Source organism: Melampsora larici-populina (assembly GCF_000204055.1).
Source record: "Melampsora larici-populina 98AG31 unplaced genomic scaffold MELLAscaffold_1, whole genome shotgun sequence".
In the NCBI taxonomy this organism is placed as follows: Eukaryota; Fungi; Basidiomycota; class Pucciniomycetes; order Pucciniales; family Melampsoraceae; genus Melampsora; species Melampsora laricis-populina.
The window spans coordinates 3,605,121-3,622,045 of record NW_006768765.1 but is presented as its reverse complement, the minus strand read 5'-3'; the positions used below and the strand labels follow the sequence as shown (position 1 = coordinate 3,622,045).

The window sequence follows — 16,925 nt, the reverse complement described above, 5'->3', positions numbered from 1 at the left end:
TTCTATCTTCTACCACTTCTCGTGCTTTATCTGTCCATTTGGTACCCACCGGTATATCACCATGTGAAACGGGTAAAGCTTTGAGTCCATCGAGTTCATACAATTTCCCTTGAACAGGAATATAAGTGATGAAATCTAAAGAAAATTTCAATCTGATTAGGATCACCATTTTCGGAACACTGGATCATCATCACTCACGATAGGCATCTTCTGACGTTAAAGATTGTGGCTCATCAGAATGAAATGGATTTGGACGCGAGAACGAGTTATGAACTAAATCATACTCATAGATCAGTACGAATGACCATTGAGAAGCCTAGTCGAATAAAGTGGTATTCCTCACCTGTCCTCAGTTTTTCAGAATTTGTCAAAACCTCGCCCCTTGTCTGAGGATCGAGTTCTAATTCATCGAAATTCAAACACAACTCAAATCAGCTAAAATCTTAATCTCGTTGAAGGGTTTCATTTCTGCATCGAAGGTCAATAGCATCGATCATATACCAAAAACTCAATTAAAGAGCCCAAGAATCGCCGTGACCCATTCTAAAAAGGAAGAAAAAAAGAGATACACACACACCAGCAGAGAAGGATTTCAATTGACCCAGTTCTTGGCCCAACTCTACCGGTGGACAAAACACTCCTTTTGGAATATTAGGATTCACATCTGTTGTTGGTACATTCATCACTGCATTTAAGATGGCCAAGGTAGCGCATGCATTGGTGATTACCTAAATTCAGAAGACAAAAAACAATCGAATCAATCATTCGAGTTGTGAAGAGTATTGAAGACTTTTGAAAATCAACCAGCTAACCTGTTGAGCGAACCAAGTACCTTCAGGTGGAACTTCTTGTTTTCCGGCTTGTTTGGAAGGATCTTTACTATGTGATTCTAAATACTTGAATAGAAAACTTTGACCGAGATACGAAGACCATTTGAAGATGAACTTCGACTTTGGAATTAATTCAATCAGGTTGAACTTACATAAGCGCATACACCGGTCTACGCGTAAAAGGAAATCAAGTAAGTTTCTTTTTTTGAAAACTATATCAAGATGGATTGATCAATAAATCAAACGTACTCTAATTTATCTAAAGATTCTTTATCTAAACTCCAAAGTTCTTCAACTTGCAAACCTTTAACACCTAATTCACTTAACAAAGCAGTAAAGATTGCTGGATCTGACTACATATAAAGAATTTTGGAAAATCAAATGGTTTTTATTAGGATTCTGTTCTTATGAAAACGGGTTGATTCGGTGGATTTTGGGGTTTACTGACTTCTGTTAGTGACCATCCTTCTGACATTTTATAAGTTTTGAAAAATTGAAATTAATTAAAGATTGTTGGGTGGTCGCCGTCAATAAACTTGAGGAGGTGATCAAGGATGATGTGGTGATCAGTCCTTCGATCCGACTTGATCGACTCCCCGGCAACTCGTCGGCCCTGCTCCAAGCTCATCGGGGTGCTTGGGTATCCGAGCTCGGTTCTTTATCTGCGCTTCAACTTGAACCGACCCACACTTGACATAACTCTTCATCGGTTGAAAAAAGAAACCATTGAATTATCACATGTCTCTTCCTTCACATGAATGGCCAGCGGTTCACCGAATCTACAGCATAAGCTGTCACATCAAGGTTTAGTTCACGTAGCAATTTACAATCACGGTGGACAATATATCTTAACAGCTGGTCAAGAACGTATCATTCGTCTTTGGAGTGCCAAAACTGGCAACTTGATTAAAGAATATCCTGGTCATGGTTATGAAATCTTAGGAATCGCAGTGTTTGTCTATATCTCTACTATTTTGGTTTGGCTTGAAATTTGATAGATTCGATAGAGAATTGATTAAATTTATGTTTTTTTTGATTAAAATCTTTAGTGCTCCTAGTAATTCTTTCTTTGGAAGCGTTGGTGGTGATCGATCTGTTTATTATTGGGATGTAGGTACTGGAACAGTTTTGAAACGGTTCAGTGGACACTCAGGTGTGGTAAATGCATGTGCATTTAGTTTTGATGGAAACTTACTTCTCAGTGGTTAGTCAGACCTCATCGTTACTCAGAACAACATATATATCCTCATCTGACTATGTCTCTTTATACCACAGGAGGCTTCGATTCTCATGTTAGAATTTGGGATATCAAATCACAACAACGACATCCTATTCAAACTCTAGATCAGGCCAAAGATTCCATCACTTCCATCATTGTACGTGGGAGTGAGATCCTTACTGGTTCAGTGGATGGTTATGTAAGAGCCTATGATATTCGTATGGGACAATTGACGCAAGACTATTTCGAAGGTTGGTTTTGACTCTCTTCCATCCAAAATCTTATCTGAAAACTGATCGGTCTCTTTTTTTTAAAAAAAAAACTATAGATCCCGTAACATCCATTCATTTATTAAATGATTCTAAAACCATGACTGTCTCAACACTTAATTCGACTATCAGACTTATTGATCGTGAAAGAGGTGAGATGTTACAGAAATTCACTGGACATCGATCACAAAGTTATAGAAGTCATACAAGCATTAGTTTTGATGAAGCACAAGTCTTGGCTGGTGATGAAGATGGGTTATTATGGGCTTGGGATTTAGAAAGTGTGAGTTTTGAAAAGTTTACTCGAATGATGAAAACTTTTAACTTTGATGATCTGACGTCTCCTTTGGTTACATTTTCTTTGTTTGCTTTTAAAGGGTAAACGGAATGCTGCTCTAAGTTTTGAAGCTCATAAAAAAGTGATCACTTGGGTTGAATCTGATCCTAAACATCCGGGACAATTGATCACTGCTAGTGCAGATGGATTGGTCAAGATTTGGGGTCCTGATAAATAGATATATAGATACTTGATCTCAAAGGTTTTTAGAAAAAAATGTATTACAATTTGAATTGTAGAACGTCTATGTCTGTCTCTGATTGTCAATCTCGATAAGCTAGTGCAAGTGATACCTCAAAACTCAAGCAGATTAGCTCAAATTGGCGCAGAATGTTAGTCAAGCTTTTTAAAAATAATCGCCAGTACATGGAAAACCGATGACGTAGTATGGGAAAGGATAGTATAGGTGCATATGTAGATCGATGATTGCCTTCAAGATGGCTTACTGTTTAATAGCAACTCGTCCATCTACATACTAGAATAAATCACGCAAGATGATGTCTGAGAGATTAACAATCTCGATCATGTGGCTCATGTGAGTATGTTAGTTCTCGGATCAGTTTTTGGATGTGCTGCATTTGGGTTCGTTTCCGTCAAAAGCACACATGTTTGATCCTACGATCAATCGATGAAAGTTAAGTAAAGCCGTGCTAAAGCTTGAAAATAGGGTAGGAAGAGGCTAGATTGAAAACACAAGATTGGAACTAGCGCGTATGACCATTCACGAGGTTTCATTCAAGCCATCCAAATAAATGTTAAATTCTCAATGAGAGTATGTAACTTTTACCCAGGGCTTCTGAAGAGATCGCCTGGGTCGAGAGACTTGAGTATGTTAAACAAAGAGATTGCAGCAAGGCAATTTGAAGTGGGTTGGTTACATACTGTTAGGTAAAAAGCCTTGTGAATAGAGTCATGTGGTGAAACATACACTTCGAAGATGATTGAATGTTGAACTTATTGTTTTGATTGGTTTCATTGAGAAAGTTGAACAAAAGGAAATGAAGGACATTCAAATGATTGATAGTGTGATTGTAGAGTGATGGTGATCGAATTTGATGATACAACAAAGAGTGTGTTCAGACTTCGGTCAATCTGGTGACCACACCACGGTTGTAACCATCTTTGTCAATTAAACTTTGGTCTCTTCACTACACAAAGAAACCGTCAGATTCTCTTTCTTTCTCTCTCTCTCTCTCTATTTATCTCATTGAGCTTGACTTCAACTTTTTGAATAAAATAAACAGTTGACATCTTCAAGCCCAAGACAACCCTTTTCTCTTTTTTTTTCCAAAAAAAAAACTTTCATTCATCACTTGACTTCAGCTCTTTTTCAGCTTCTCAGACTTGATTTTACATCAATCAAATTTAATCCGCCAAGCTGGTCTAACACTTTCGAATTAAGTTGACCCAACAGACTTTGTATATCTTATAAAGCTCTTGTTATACTTTATTCATCTTCCCTTTCACCATTACACTCCACAATACAAATACATTTTATTCTTTCATCTGGCCATCGGATTGAACTTGTCATCTTTCAATTTCTGTCTCCTTTCCTACATTCCAAGATACTTTTTTACACATCTTTATCTTATTTTTTTTACATCACTCATATCCTTTGACGTTAGTTGACTCTTCTTTTATATTCACTGAAAAACCCCTCACCTCACACTTACTCTGATTTCTTTATAACAGGCTTTGAAAATGTCATCCGATACTATCTCCAACGCTAGCAATGACAACATTCTCTCTCGAGTTCAATCCGGTCAATCAGAGAACCGTGATGGGTTTTTTGAATCGTACTCATTTCCACCTAAAAACCATCCAATCCAAAGAAATCCTTCGAACCAAACCAAGTCCAATCAAATCAATCCATTCGAAAGAATCAATTCAGTTCAACCTCCTACCAAGCCTTATCGTTCAATGTCCGTACCTGGTGTATTTCCTTTAAGACGTCGACAAAGTTCTGCTAGTCCATTAAGTAAGATTAGTTATAGTGAAGAAAGTAAAGATGAACCGTCTATCATCAAATCACAAAACGAGGCTTCTTCTCATCTTAGAAGAGCATCACTTGGAGGAGATCCGAATCATCAAATCTCATTTAACTATCGTCGAAGGTTATCGAATCCTGGATCATTTAGTCTTAAACATGATCGACAACCAAGTCCATTAGGAACCAAAGCTTCGATCACCAATCGATCTCATTCGAATTCGGTTTCATCTAGTGCTTCAAGTGGTTATTTTTCGGATATAAGTGAAATCACTAGTCAATCCTCAATCAACGAATCTGAAATAATTCATTCGGATGTCTGTCATCCGATTCCCAATCAATTCAGAAATATGACTTCGAAATCTAAACCTTCTCCACTCGGTTCTCGTAGACCACTTTCGATTGGTAATAGTTTACTTTCGACTATTGATGATGAATTATCTGTAACACCTTAGTAGCTTTCTCTTTCAAAACGTTTTGCTTTTGTGAGTGTCAATAGGTTGGAGCCTGAGGAGATTGAGTTTTTTCATTTTGCTCGATTTTTGTTTTTTCATTTTCCTTTTTCGTCTTTCGATTCACAAATATCTTTTTCTCCTTAAAAACCAAACCCATTTATTCTTTTCTCTTTCAAAAAAATTAACATCAATTGCATCATCATCATCATCATCATTAACGCCATGTATATTTGTAAGAAAAAAACTCCCACCTTAGTTTTTTTTGATTGTATGCCAGAAATTGTTTCAAGTATTATTAGAAATTTTCATTTACACGATGATTCAATTGTATGTTTTTTTGATCATTTGATTTTTTAGAAACAACCAGTGATTTTTATTTGTTTGGTGGAAAAGATTATTTTATCATGAAGTTTTGAATTTGAGATGCAAAGAAAAATGCCAAGGATCATTTGAACTCATCTATTTTTTGATGTTTGGTTTGAGTGCAGGGTTTTGAGATGGTGACCGTATATGTTTGAGTTGTTGATACGGTCAAATGATTGTTATCAGTGTCATGAATCTAATCAGGAGATACGTCTTGACCTAGAAAGGAGTAAAGAAGAACATTACCTAGGGGCTTGACCGACCAGTGTAGAGAAAGGTTGAAATGATCAACTTTGGAATGCCAGCACCAAGCTTCATATTTTTCATTCATCTCTTGAAGTTGAGAGTAATGTGATATTGATAACATCAATAGATTTTGCGACCAACAAAAAGCTTTGAAGCTTATAAAAAGTACATCGAATTCCAGAATATCTCTTCCGTCCAAGTCTACCAAACCCCAACTCACACTGGTCGACAAAAAATATTTTGCCTGACAGCACAAGGGGAGAGTGTGAGCCCAAGGCCATCGTCTCAACCACGCTGGCAAGCCAGTTAGCAGTCGAGGGCATGCAAAGATAAGAGTAATTAATTGATTGGTTCGATGAACCAATACCAGTAATTACACTGATAAGAACAGATACTACACACCGCATGCAATGTCGTGTCGCATTCGGGGCTGCGACACGCTGTCGCTGCCTCGGGGAATACACATGCCCCGTGTGCGACAAGCCAAATTTGGCTGCAACAACACACGGTGACCTGCGACATCCACGCCGTGCACCGGTCAAGTGCGACATCAGAAAATACACATGCGACAACTCAGCGTCTGAATACGACATACCACCCAATCAACTGCGACGAATCAACCCTCGGCTGACGACAACGGCTTACTTTCTTCCCTTCTTCCAACATACTGATTCCGATCCTTCAGCCTTAGCTATGGCTTTCATCAGTTGGGAGTCCTGAAAATGTTTCAAAAATGTATGTCAAATCGTTATTCAAGCTCTGCGAATCGTAAATCATTGACTCAATGTTGGAACTATTGTTTTCATTCATCTTAGCTTTGGCATATTCTAGATGTTATCAAATGATCTCCTGCTGAGGATTCTGGTAAATGATTCATATCCATTTGAAAGTAAAAATGAACAGTAGACCTATCATTGATTAAATGTGTTCTTTATTAGGTTTGGTACCTTTTAGCGAGTGGACTATCGGTGATGCTAGTGATACCTTGAGATGAGAGAGTGATTTCTATAAAGCTGTAGAAGAGGTAAGAAGGCTCTTGTTTGATTGGTTTACAATTGAAATCATTCCTGATAACTTCCTTTTTGTTCTGCACATACATGTGTTTATCTTTTTCAATAGAATGAAACAAGACCACTTCGAATGTTTGTTTGTTATAATGCTGATTATGAGGTCACCCATGAAGTGGTCATAATCCCAATCGTAAGGATAACTTTCTTTTCTAAATCTAAGACTTGGACAAACACAATTGACAAAAACTGATTATTGATTTACCTTCAATGAACATGACCCGTATTTCATATTAGCGATTGTGATTAGGGGTCCATTTATCAGGATGTTAAATGACATTTGCATTATTATATTGAATTCAAGAACAACAGCTTCAACTACTGCAACATCTTCATTGATTCCCAACACGGAAGAAAGTAATAATTCAACTAATATGAATCATCATTATTCAAATCACATTATGGAAGAAGATGAATATGAAAGAACCTCATCAAAGTGAATCAATAGAACTTCATCAAAGTGAATCAATAGAACTTCATCAAAGTGAATCAATAGACCTTCATCAAATAACTTTTTATCACCTATACCACTTATTAATGAAAGATATACTCTCAATTCTCCCATCCGAGATTTATCTTATTCTAATTTTAATTCTCCATCAATCCGATTTGAATCTGATTTCATATTTCTTTTTGTTTTGTAGTGATTTTGATGTGATTTGTTTTTATAAACAGAGAGTTTGGAGATAGTTTCTTTCCAACAAACCTTTATTCTTTAAGAATATGAGATCTTCATTTTTCAAAACCTGGATCTATTCTTTTCATAAATATAAAACAATTTCTATTTTGTTTTGAAAAGTGTTTGTGAGATGATTATGCCGGAGTGTGCTCTTGTTGCATTGTCTTTTCATGTGATTCAAAGGCTTTTTAGTCTCACTTGTACATAAAAAATGATTTCACATGATTCCAAAGAACGGTCTTCCATCTTCTCTTGTGCAAAACAAAACAAAACAGTTGGTCTTTTTCTGATTGGATACAAGGATTTGACAATTAGTAGCGAAGATTGATTGTGGTGCAAAACGAAGTCGAGGAAATCTTTTGACAAGTTGAAGTTTTGAACTTGATGAAGTTCATGATGATCATGGATGATCATGTGAAGCAAATCACCGACAATCGCATATGATTCCATGCATCCAGCTCTAGGTCGTCTTCAATTGAACACAGCGCGTGCAATAAATCACATCATCATAAACTCATAGCTTGATCGAGAAGTTCATCACCTATGTATAGATCTTTTCAAGAAATCAAAATCACGATGAAAATTCATCTTTTACTTGATCTGTTGGATACCTACTGACAGATTCAAGATTCGCTCTTGTAGCTCCTATAGAGACCATAGGATCAGTCCGTGCTACACCTTCAACTATAAAAAGAGTTTAAAATCGATTTGCAATGGTAAAACTGGCTTGGTCAATGACGGAACCAGGGATCTTGATCATGTCGAGGGTTGATTTGTTGGAGTCGAAAGGTGATAATGTCGCATTCAGACGCTGAGTTGTCGCATGTGTATTTTCTGATGTCGCACTTGGCCGGTGCGCGGCGTGGATGTCGCAGGTCACCGTGTGTTGTCGCAGCCAAATTTGGACTGTCGCACACGGGGCATGAGTATGCCCCGGGGCAGCGACAGCGTGTCGCAGCCCCGAATGCGACACGACATTGCATGCGGTGTACACTTGATCTAAGCCAAAAGGCCAGAATGGATACTGGGAAACTTGATGGTTGGGTATATCAAGTTACTTTGCATGGGGCTGGGTTCGAGTTTGATTGAAGAAGGTTTATTGAGGTTGAATCGGATTGAGGGTTTGTTCATGTTGAGTAGAGATGGTCAAGAGGTGGCTATGTGGCAAATCTTCAGAAGGGTTTGAAGGTATTGAAAGGTTTTTCTTGAAGTGAGGTAAGTATTTGGGGTATGCGGACGAAGATTATGGTGAAGGAAACTGAAATCGTTTGCCAATAGAAAGATACAATCAAGGATGATGATTTAAAGAAGATGAGGGCTCTATTCACCACCCAAATATGACGTATCAGATAACATGGTATTTTGAAGTATGTCAATCAATACCAGTTCAGGGTGGTGACCTGGCCTAACCTTTTGATCCACCCAGATTTCCAGTGATATCTCTTGGTTAACCTACTCCAAACTGACAGTGAAGATGAAGGTCATGATGAATCCTTCCTGGTCACCCCCTCTAATTGACTATAGAAATGATCCATTGAGAAGCAATTCCACCTCTCTCTCAACGTTTAGATTTCTTTGAAAATGATTAAACTTCACCACAAAATTAATTTATTTTCAGTAACCCTTTTCTGTGTCAGAATATAAATATCAGGGATCTTTGAAATGACCATGATCTGCAGTTTGCCCCACTCCAATATCACACATCTACATATTGCATTCAGAAAGATAATCCTATCAAACTGTGCTGAAGAAGTGATTTATTTCAGACCTCTCTGACCCCCTATGAATAAACTTTGCCCCAACTCTCCCAACGATTTTGTATTATCCATATGGACATTGGAATTTGGAAACAGGGTTGCATGAAACTTTGTTAAGTTTGGGTTGTACGTAAAGATATTCAAGTTGCAGTGATTGAAAGATATATGGTAGGATGATACATACATTAAGGGTACTCAAAGCAAAGTATGTAGCGCTACATACTTTTCGCTACATACTTTTTTTGGCGGGGACAAAGAAAAAAAATATACTTTTGGCCTCGCCTTCCCCGCCAAAAAAAGTATATAGCAAAAAGTATGTACACGTACATACTTACTTTGAGTACCCTTATTTAATGAGATAAGTTAGAAATGTTGAAATCGACACTGGAGGGAGTTGATGAAGCTCGAAGGATTGTGTGAAATAAAATCCATTCGATTTGATTTTGTAGAGTTTGATCAATTTTCTTTTCGGTGGTAGAGAGGTAGACTGGATGACTGATCAGCTGAGTCTGTGGTGTATGAAAAGATTAAAATACATACACGAGAAAAGTGACTTAAATTTTAAATGGTTTTGAAGGATTAAATTCTAATTTTTGATTGATTTGTGTATCCAATTCTCAAAGAAAGCCTGTTGACCATCGAAAAATTAATTACCCTCTCCTGACCTTTCTAAATCATCAACTCTTCATCAACTTCTCAATTCTATACTTCATCATCATTCCCATCCTCATCATCCTTCTCATCTAATCAACTCATTCAAGTCATGGGGAACATTTCTTCATGTTGCAGTTGTGGTCGTCAGTCTTTTCTCTCTTCTATCAACTTGACTCTTCCTCAATCAATACTTACTATTTCTATCATTACTCTTAGGTGGTTCTCATGGATCGGGTTATGAACCTCTCTTACTCGAGCCTGAGCGTGATGCGGTAGCAAGTCTCTTGCAGTTCCTTGAGCGTAAGTCATTAGACGTCCATGCTTGATCCAACAGCACTATTCAGCCTACTAGAATACCTAGATTCACTTGTTGACTTGTAAACTCTATCTTTCACAATCATTCTCCGCTTTGTTTAGATCGGACCGATACCAATTTCTTCACCGGAGAACCACTCAAGTCACTCTCAACTCTATCCTTCTCAGATAACGTTGACTTACAACGATCCGCTGCTCTGGCCTTTGCCGAGATCACTGAAAAAGATGTCAGAGAAGTAGGAAGGGATACTTTGGAACCTATCATGTTTTTATTACAATCTCATGATACCGAAGTTCAACGGGCTGCCAGTGCTGCTCTTGGTAACTTGGCTGTCAACAGTTCGTCGTATCTTGAATCTTCTTTGGCCAATCATTTTTGTCATATTCTAATTAGAAATTCACTGATTACCTTGGTTTTCGCTTTCACTACCATTTGAACAGCTGAAAACAAGTTGTTGATCGTTAAGTTGGGCGGCCTCGAACCGCTGATCCGTCAGATGCTCAGTCCAAATGTGGAAGTTCAATGTAACGCTGTGGGTTGTATCACCAATCTAGCAACTCATGGTCAGTTCACCTCTATCAGTCACTTTACCCCAGCAAACACACTCACATATTGTTTCTTCTTGACCGGTTTATTCAATATTGTAGACGAAAACAAAGCCAAGATAGCCAAATCGGGTGCTCTAGTCCCATTGACAAGACTAGCAAGATCAAAAGATACTAGAGTTCAAAGAAACGCCACTGGCGCACTCTTAAACATGACTCACTCTGATGAAAATCGACAGCAACTTGTGAATGCTGGATCGATTCCCGTCTTAGTCTCATTACTTTCATCTTCCGATACAGATGTACAGTACTATTGTACGACTGCACTCAGCAATATTGCTGTTGATGCGGCTAATCGTAAGAGGTTGGCCCAAGGTGAACCTAAGTTGGTCAACAGCTTGATCGGTTTGATGGATAGCCCCAGTCTGAAGGTTCAGTGTCAGGCTGCACTCGCTCTACGAAATTTGGCTTCTGATGGTATGTGTGAATTCATCCTTACTTTCTTACATTCTGATCATAGATTGTTGTAATCTAATCATGTTCATTGTCATATCCTTTGACAGAAAAATATCAAATCGAAATCGTCAAATGTGGAGGTTTATCCCCCTTATTACGCCTACTCCGATCTTCCTTCTTGCCCTTGATTCTTTCAGCTGCAGCATGTGTGAGAAATGTATCGATTACACCACAAAACGAATCACCCATCATCGAAGCACACTTTTTGCATCCACTGATTGAACTCTTGGCCTACGATGAAAATGAAGAGATCCAATGTCATGCGATTTCAACCTTGAGGAATTTGGCAGCATCGTCAGAGAAGAACAAAGAAGCGATCGTCCAGGCCGGTGCAATTGAACGGATCAAAGAGCTAGTGCTCAGCGTACCTTTGAGCGTACAAAGCGAAATGACGGCTTGTGCGGCTGTTTTAGGGTTGAGTGAAGATATCAAAGGCCATCTGTTAGACCTTGGGATCTTGGAAGTCTTGATTCCTTTGACCAACAGCGTTAGCGTTGAAGTTCAAGGAAACAGCGCCGCAGCAATTGGCAACCTCTCGTCCAAAGGTCTGTTCCGTTGATCCGAAGTCTCAGTCTTGATGCAAAGTTTCAAGACCAACTGATTCTCTTTAATCCGAAACCAGCCGATGACTATTCGGCATTTAATGCAGTTTGGGACAAACCCGAAGGTGGATTGGAAGGATACTTGATTCGATTCCTAGAATCTACCGATCCAACATTCCAACACATCGCGGTCTGGACTTGTGTACAACTTTTAGAATCAGGTGATCCAACCTTGGAGAACCACATTCGATCATCTGAGTCTATCATTCCACTCGTCAATCACTTGGCTTCTTCGGGAACTACATTGTCCAGTTCAGTTGATGACGACGATGGTAGTGAAGGAGGTGGTGATGCAGGAGATCAAGAGATTGCTACTTTGGGTAGAAAAGTCTTTGAATTATTAGGAATTGAAAACCGATTAACTACTCCCTCTACTTGATCTAACATCTCATTGTGGGATGTTGGTTTTTTTTTTGTTTTACTTTTTTCCTTCTTTTATCTCTTTCTGTCCCTTAATTCTTTCACCTCGATTTGTATGATTCATGATTTCTTCTTTGTTTTGTTTAACGTTGATGGATGTTGAATGGTTATCGATCACATGAAGAAAAGAAAAAAAAACCCACAAAGATAAAAAGGTAAAGCGATGGCCTTGTGAGGTGGACAAAACGTGAAAAGATAGATAAACTCATTGAAAAAAACGAGTTGGTCACCGGTTTTTTTAATTTATTTTCTTTTTGTTCTTATCATTGTTTATTAGTAGTAGTAGTAGTAGTAGTTTGGCAGACCTTATTTTTTGCAGTTTTGTCTTGTGTGATATAACTTTTATTTTCTTCATCTCTATCATCTTTTTTTGACATTTTTTCTTTTTTGATCGCTTGTTAATCATTTATGAAAAAAAGTTTGAAGGAGAATGAGAGAATGAGAGAAAATGACACTTGGTTTTGAATGTAAAGCTTATTGCTAACCTGCCTCAACACAATGGCTCTGATTTAAATCAGTTTTCTTGTATTAACCAGAAGAGGCTTTGTGACTTTGACCGTATTTTCTTCAGAGGCTAGGGATTTGAGGATGGACCTTGAAGATAACATACTTGAGACTTAGATAAGGGGAAATGGTTTAAACAGTCAAAAAGCTATCAAGAGCGCTTTGGACAGGAGGGATGTGATGTTAGTGGTGAAACCTTGTTCTCATTCTTTCATTGAAGATGTTCTTATTGATAATCTTCTAAAGATTTCACACCAGTTGAACCTGAAATTGTTATTTAGTAAATAAAAAGTTAGATTAAAAGAAACATCTTTGTGATTGTGATTGTGATTGTGATTGTGATTGTGATTGTGATTGTGATTGTGATTGTGATTGTGATTGTGATTGTGATTGTGATTGTGATTGTGATTGTGATTGTGATTGTGATTGTACCTTTGTTAAGTGATAAATATTGATGATAGATCAACTTGAGTGATAATCTTCATTTCCAAGTTGAAGGGTTTATAATACAAGAACTGTTATGGTGTAAGACTCAAAGGGAACATCAAGTATACATCATTGGGATCTGGTGCCTACTTTTCAACTGATTGACAATGACGAGGTTGAGTATCTGAGTTTATCAACGGGAGCTTTGAAGGAAAACTTCAGTGTGACAGAGCTATGTATATTGAAAAATCTTTGCAAAGAATGTTTGTGAAAAAGTGTGTGAAAAAGAAGAACTTTGGTGTGATTAATGTTTGTTGATTTCACTTTCTTGTGTGTTTTTTTGTCGAGAAGGGTCTCTAAACACCACATAGACTGGACATTTGTTTGTGGGTGTATATCAAATGTCAAAAGTCAATACCTACAATGAGGTATGGTGATCTTGGATGCAGTTTCAAGAGGTGTGGTGCCATGGAAACTATTTCAAGAGTATAGTTATACAGGAGAATTTGGTCACTGTGGATAACTTGGCCCTCTTGATGATCTTTGAAATATCATTCCAAAGCACATGGACAATTCTTTGATTCAGGTGTACGTGTACATAACCTTCATGTTTATACCAACAACAACAAGATGAAATAAAATCAAAATACCCTTTGTGATCCTATCCAAAATCATACACGGGTTGTATAACTCATATCAATCATGTGTGACCTAGTCCAAAGTTACATATCAAAAATCGAGCTTAGAATGTTTCTTTTTCCTTAACATGTCTTCACTTATAACTTACTATTGATTTAATTCACAAACCACTTCTTCTCCTCCACATTCTACCAACTCGCAATCGAATTCAGGAATTCCAGTTTCATTTACTATGCATGCAAAATTCATTGGCTAGATTTTCCAAGACTGTTAGATTTTTTCATCGACTTCTTCCATCTTTTGTAGTGTTTGCTTACCTCTTTGATTGCTATCAGTGGAGCATGCCATGTATTAGGCTTGTATGAGATCCCTTGGTCCGCTTGAGCTAGGAAAGCTCTCAAATTCTTCCAATCTGGTTTCCCATCTCCATCTAGAATTTGAAAGGATACCAAAATAAAAGTCGCATTCTCAGTTCACTCATCTCTTGGGGTCTCTCTATTTGAAAATACTTACTGTCATAGCCTACAACAACTAAATAGCTACCAAGGCCCGAAACTTCTTTGTTAGACGCAAGAGGTAAAAAACTCTGTGAGCTGTATGCATGTCGTTCTAGTCCTTTCAACTTCCAGCGTCTGTTACCTTCACCACCGATAGTTTCAGGCCAAGGCTGAGCGCTAAAAATGCATAGATTAGACTTGGGTTCAACTCCTGTTGGCGTTTTCAATGTCTCAATCTGAGCTACGTCACAGTACTTTTCCGCACTTCCAAAGTTTACGGTCTTATGTTGGATGGACGGATGCCAGGTACGTGGATCATCATGAGCTTCGATCGTATATCCAAAGGGTGAAAAAGCTGCTCGAGTCAGAGGTAATACTGGGACTGTGATGGCAGGCTTTGAGGGACAGACGCAGAGAAATGGGGCGGGAAGATCGGATGTGGTTGATTTGGGCTCGGGAAGGACTAAAGGGATGTCATATGATGGCGCGCGGCGGCCGAAAAGACGGACGCGCTTAATCCCACCATCTAAGATAAGGTAGGGTCTCAAAAGATGAGTCAGTCATCGAGGCAGGGGTTATGTCAATCGACTGGGTTGCTCTGAAGGGATGAAAAATACGCACCGGGGTATATCGTCATTTTCACGTGCGTCAGTGGCACTTCTGGATTACTTAGCTGAAAATACTGTTGCTGATGAGGTCCAAGCTTGGTCTTGGGTAAGATTTGAGTCCATTCCGCATCTGCACTCGGGATCAACTTCGGCGAAAAGAATGTAAATTAGGAACAAAGTGATTGAAGGCTACAGAGCTTCCCACAATAATTTCTGGAAAACTGTGGAGGTTTGCTCGGTTTGTTCAAGTGAGAAAGACTCACTTGATCGGAATTTGTTCCATATAGATCAACTTCCTGAGGGAAATTTCCAATAAAATAATTGGTATCAATCTCCGTGTAGTCCAAATATCCTGTTGTACTTCTATACAAACATTAGGCCATAGATAAGTCAGATCGTGTGACGGTCTGGAAGAGATTCAAAAAGTCGGAGAAGATGACTCCACTCACAGTTTGATGATCACATGATCGGAGTGACCAGGCTTTCGACTTCGACGAGTTTCCCAGCCTCCGTCCATATTCTCGGGACCACGACCAGGTAGAATCAAGTTGGATCCTACACCGTAATGTTGATTAGAAGTCAATACGACTTGAGCTCCGAGTAGGGCGCTGGCCAAATCGAAACGTGAAACCAAATTTTCAGGGAAGATCGGGATAGGGTGACCATAGACGCGAAATCGGGCGATGCCACCTGAAATGAGGACTAATTAGATGGGCAGAGAGAGTCGGTAGGAAATAAGGAGATGATTACAAACCATCAGGAATCATGTGTAACTTCAGATATTGGTAAGTTGTGGCGGTCTCATTGATTTTGAACAGGTGACGTGATGAAGGACCTAGAGGTACGGCTGGTAACAATTCTTGCCACTGGATTTTGCAAGTCACATCAACCGAACAGTGATGATGAGTATTGGTTCATCTCGTTTGGAACGCACTTGGGGGTCATTAGCCGATGGAGCTATCGTGGAAGCTGAATCAGATCGAGAGCTGATGGGAAGTCCAAAGACGGAACAGGCTGGAGCTTCGTTGCCACTGAAGTGGGTTGTGTCGAGATCGAAGCCTTCGATAGTGGCGGAAGAGACGCCGAGGCGAATGATGACCCTAAACAGGAAGTTTGTCGAGAGCCATGATAAGCTGAGCTGATCATGATCCAAGTAGAAGTGAGGTTGATTTGTGACTAACCAATCATATGTAGGATTGTGGCGACGTGATTCCCATCCCTGAACAAAGATGCAACGCAACACAGTGTCACTTCAGGCTTTATAATGGGAACCCAGTCGGTGTGACCAAAAACAAAGACTGACATCATACAGTGCTCCATTAGGACCAAATTGACCTGGATAAGCTTGAGCTGGCTGGTACAAGGGATGAAGGAAGAATGTTGGTCGTTCACATTCAAGCAGTAACACTTTGAGAGAGCTTTACTTTAGGATTGATAAGTGACTTGGCAGGTGCAAACCATTCGTCGGAAACTGCGACGATCGAAGAACCCAAATCTTGACTCGAGAGCTCTGTGAACGTAAACGGAGGTTCAGAGAATTAGCTCGAGATAAGTGAAGAAACAAGGTCGATTCTTGATATTTACCAATCAGTTGGTGGAATTCTTTTTCAAACTCATCTAGCTTCACCTGACGATAACCGTTAGTTGACATCCTCTCAAAGATTTCTTCAGATCCAGGCTCAGCATACCCAAACCCTTGACCTTGCTCGACTCGTGAGCAACGGCAGTTATCATACATACAACGCATGATGACGTCATCATGGCTCCATGCGCTTACATATATGTACAAAGTGTAACCACAACGAATTCTATCATTTATGGTTCTCAAACCTATGCAAAAATTTGTGCAAGTTTCGAGCAACTTCTGTGCAAGACATGAATAGAACTTGCACGGAACTTGCACGGAACTTGCACGTCGGTCTCGCACGGTTTTCGTACCAGTTGGAACAAAATAGCTGGGGTCGTCAAAAAATTTAATGCGCAAGATTG

The 16,925-nt window shown here is 39.0% G+C and overlaps 5 protein-coding genes across 5 annotated transcripts; 3 read left to right on the top strand and 2 right to left on the bottom strand.

The window, feature by feature from the left end:
- Positions 1–44: 44 nt before the first annotated feature.
- Positions 45–1,356, bottom strand: MELLADRAFT_54572 (uncharacterized protein; the record flags this gene model as incomplete). The annotated part of the gene is made up of 8 exons (XM_007403745.1): positions 45–135; positions 199–273; positions 344–400; positions 578–728; positions 813–909; positions 983–1,000; positions 1,080–1,183; positions 1,279–1,356. Coding segments are annotated over 8 exons (608 nt in total), but the record flags the coding sequence as incomplete, so codon positions are not given.
- A 232-nt stretch (positions 1,357–1,588) lies between these two features.
- Positions 1,589–2,833, top strand: MELLADRAFT_32346 (uncharacterized protein; the record flags this gene model as incomplete). Its single annotated transcript, XM_007403815.1, has 5 exons — positions 1,589–1,782; positions 1,880–2,034; positions 2,106–2,300; positions 2,378–2,615; positions 2,719–2,833. The coding sequence occupies 5 exons, from the start codon at positions 1,589–1,591 to the stop codon at positions 2,831–2,833; spliced, it is 897 nt and encodes a 298-aa protein (XP_007403877.1).
- A 985-nt stretch (positions 2,834–3,818) lies between these two features.
- On the top strand, positions 3,819–5,558 carry MELLADRAFT_70553 (uncharacterized protein; the record flags this gene model as incomplete). The annotated part of the gene is made up of 2 exons (XM_007403816.1): positions 3,819–4,275; positions 4,348–5,558. The coding sequence occupies one exon, from the start codon at positions 4,357–4,359 to the stop codon at positions 5,095–5,097; it is 741 nt and encodes a 246-aa protein (XP_007403878.1).
- A 4,284-nt stretch (positions 5,559–9,842) lies between these two features.
- MELLADRAFT_70552 (uncharacterized protein) lies at positions 9,843–12,689 on the top strand (the record flags this gene model as incomplete). The annotated part of the gene is made up of 7 exons (XM_007403817.1): positions 9,843–10,006; positions 10,080–10,163; positions 10,281–10,517; positions 10,620–10,742; positions 10,827–11,201; positions 11,288–11,785; positions 11,863–12,689. 7 exons carry the CDS (start codon positions 9,973–9,975, stop codon positions 12,219–12,221), a joined length of 1,710 nt encoding a protein of 569 aa, XP_007403879.1.
- Positions 12,690–13,718: 1,029 nt separating this feature from the next.
- MELLADRAFT_76395 (uncharacterized protein) lies at positions 13,719–14,965 on the bottom strand (the record flags this gene model as incomplete). The annotated part of the gene is made up of 5 exons (XM_007403744.1): positions 13,719–13,903; positions 13,980–14,083; positions 14,149–14,261; positions 14,345–14,854; positions 14,950–14,965. Coding segments are annotated over 5 exons (744 nt in total).
- Between the last annotated feature and the right edge of the window lie 1,960 nt (positions 14,966–16,925).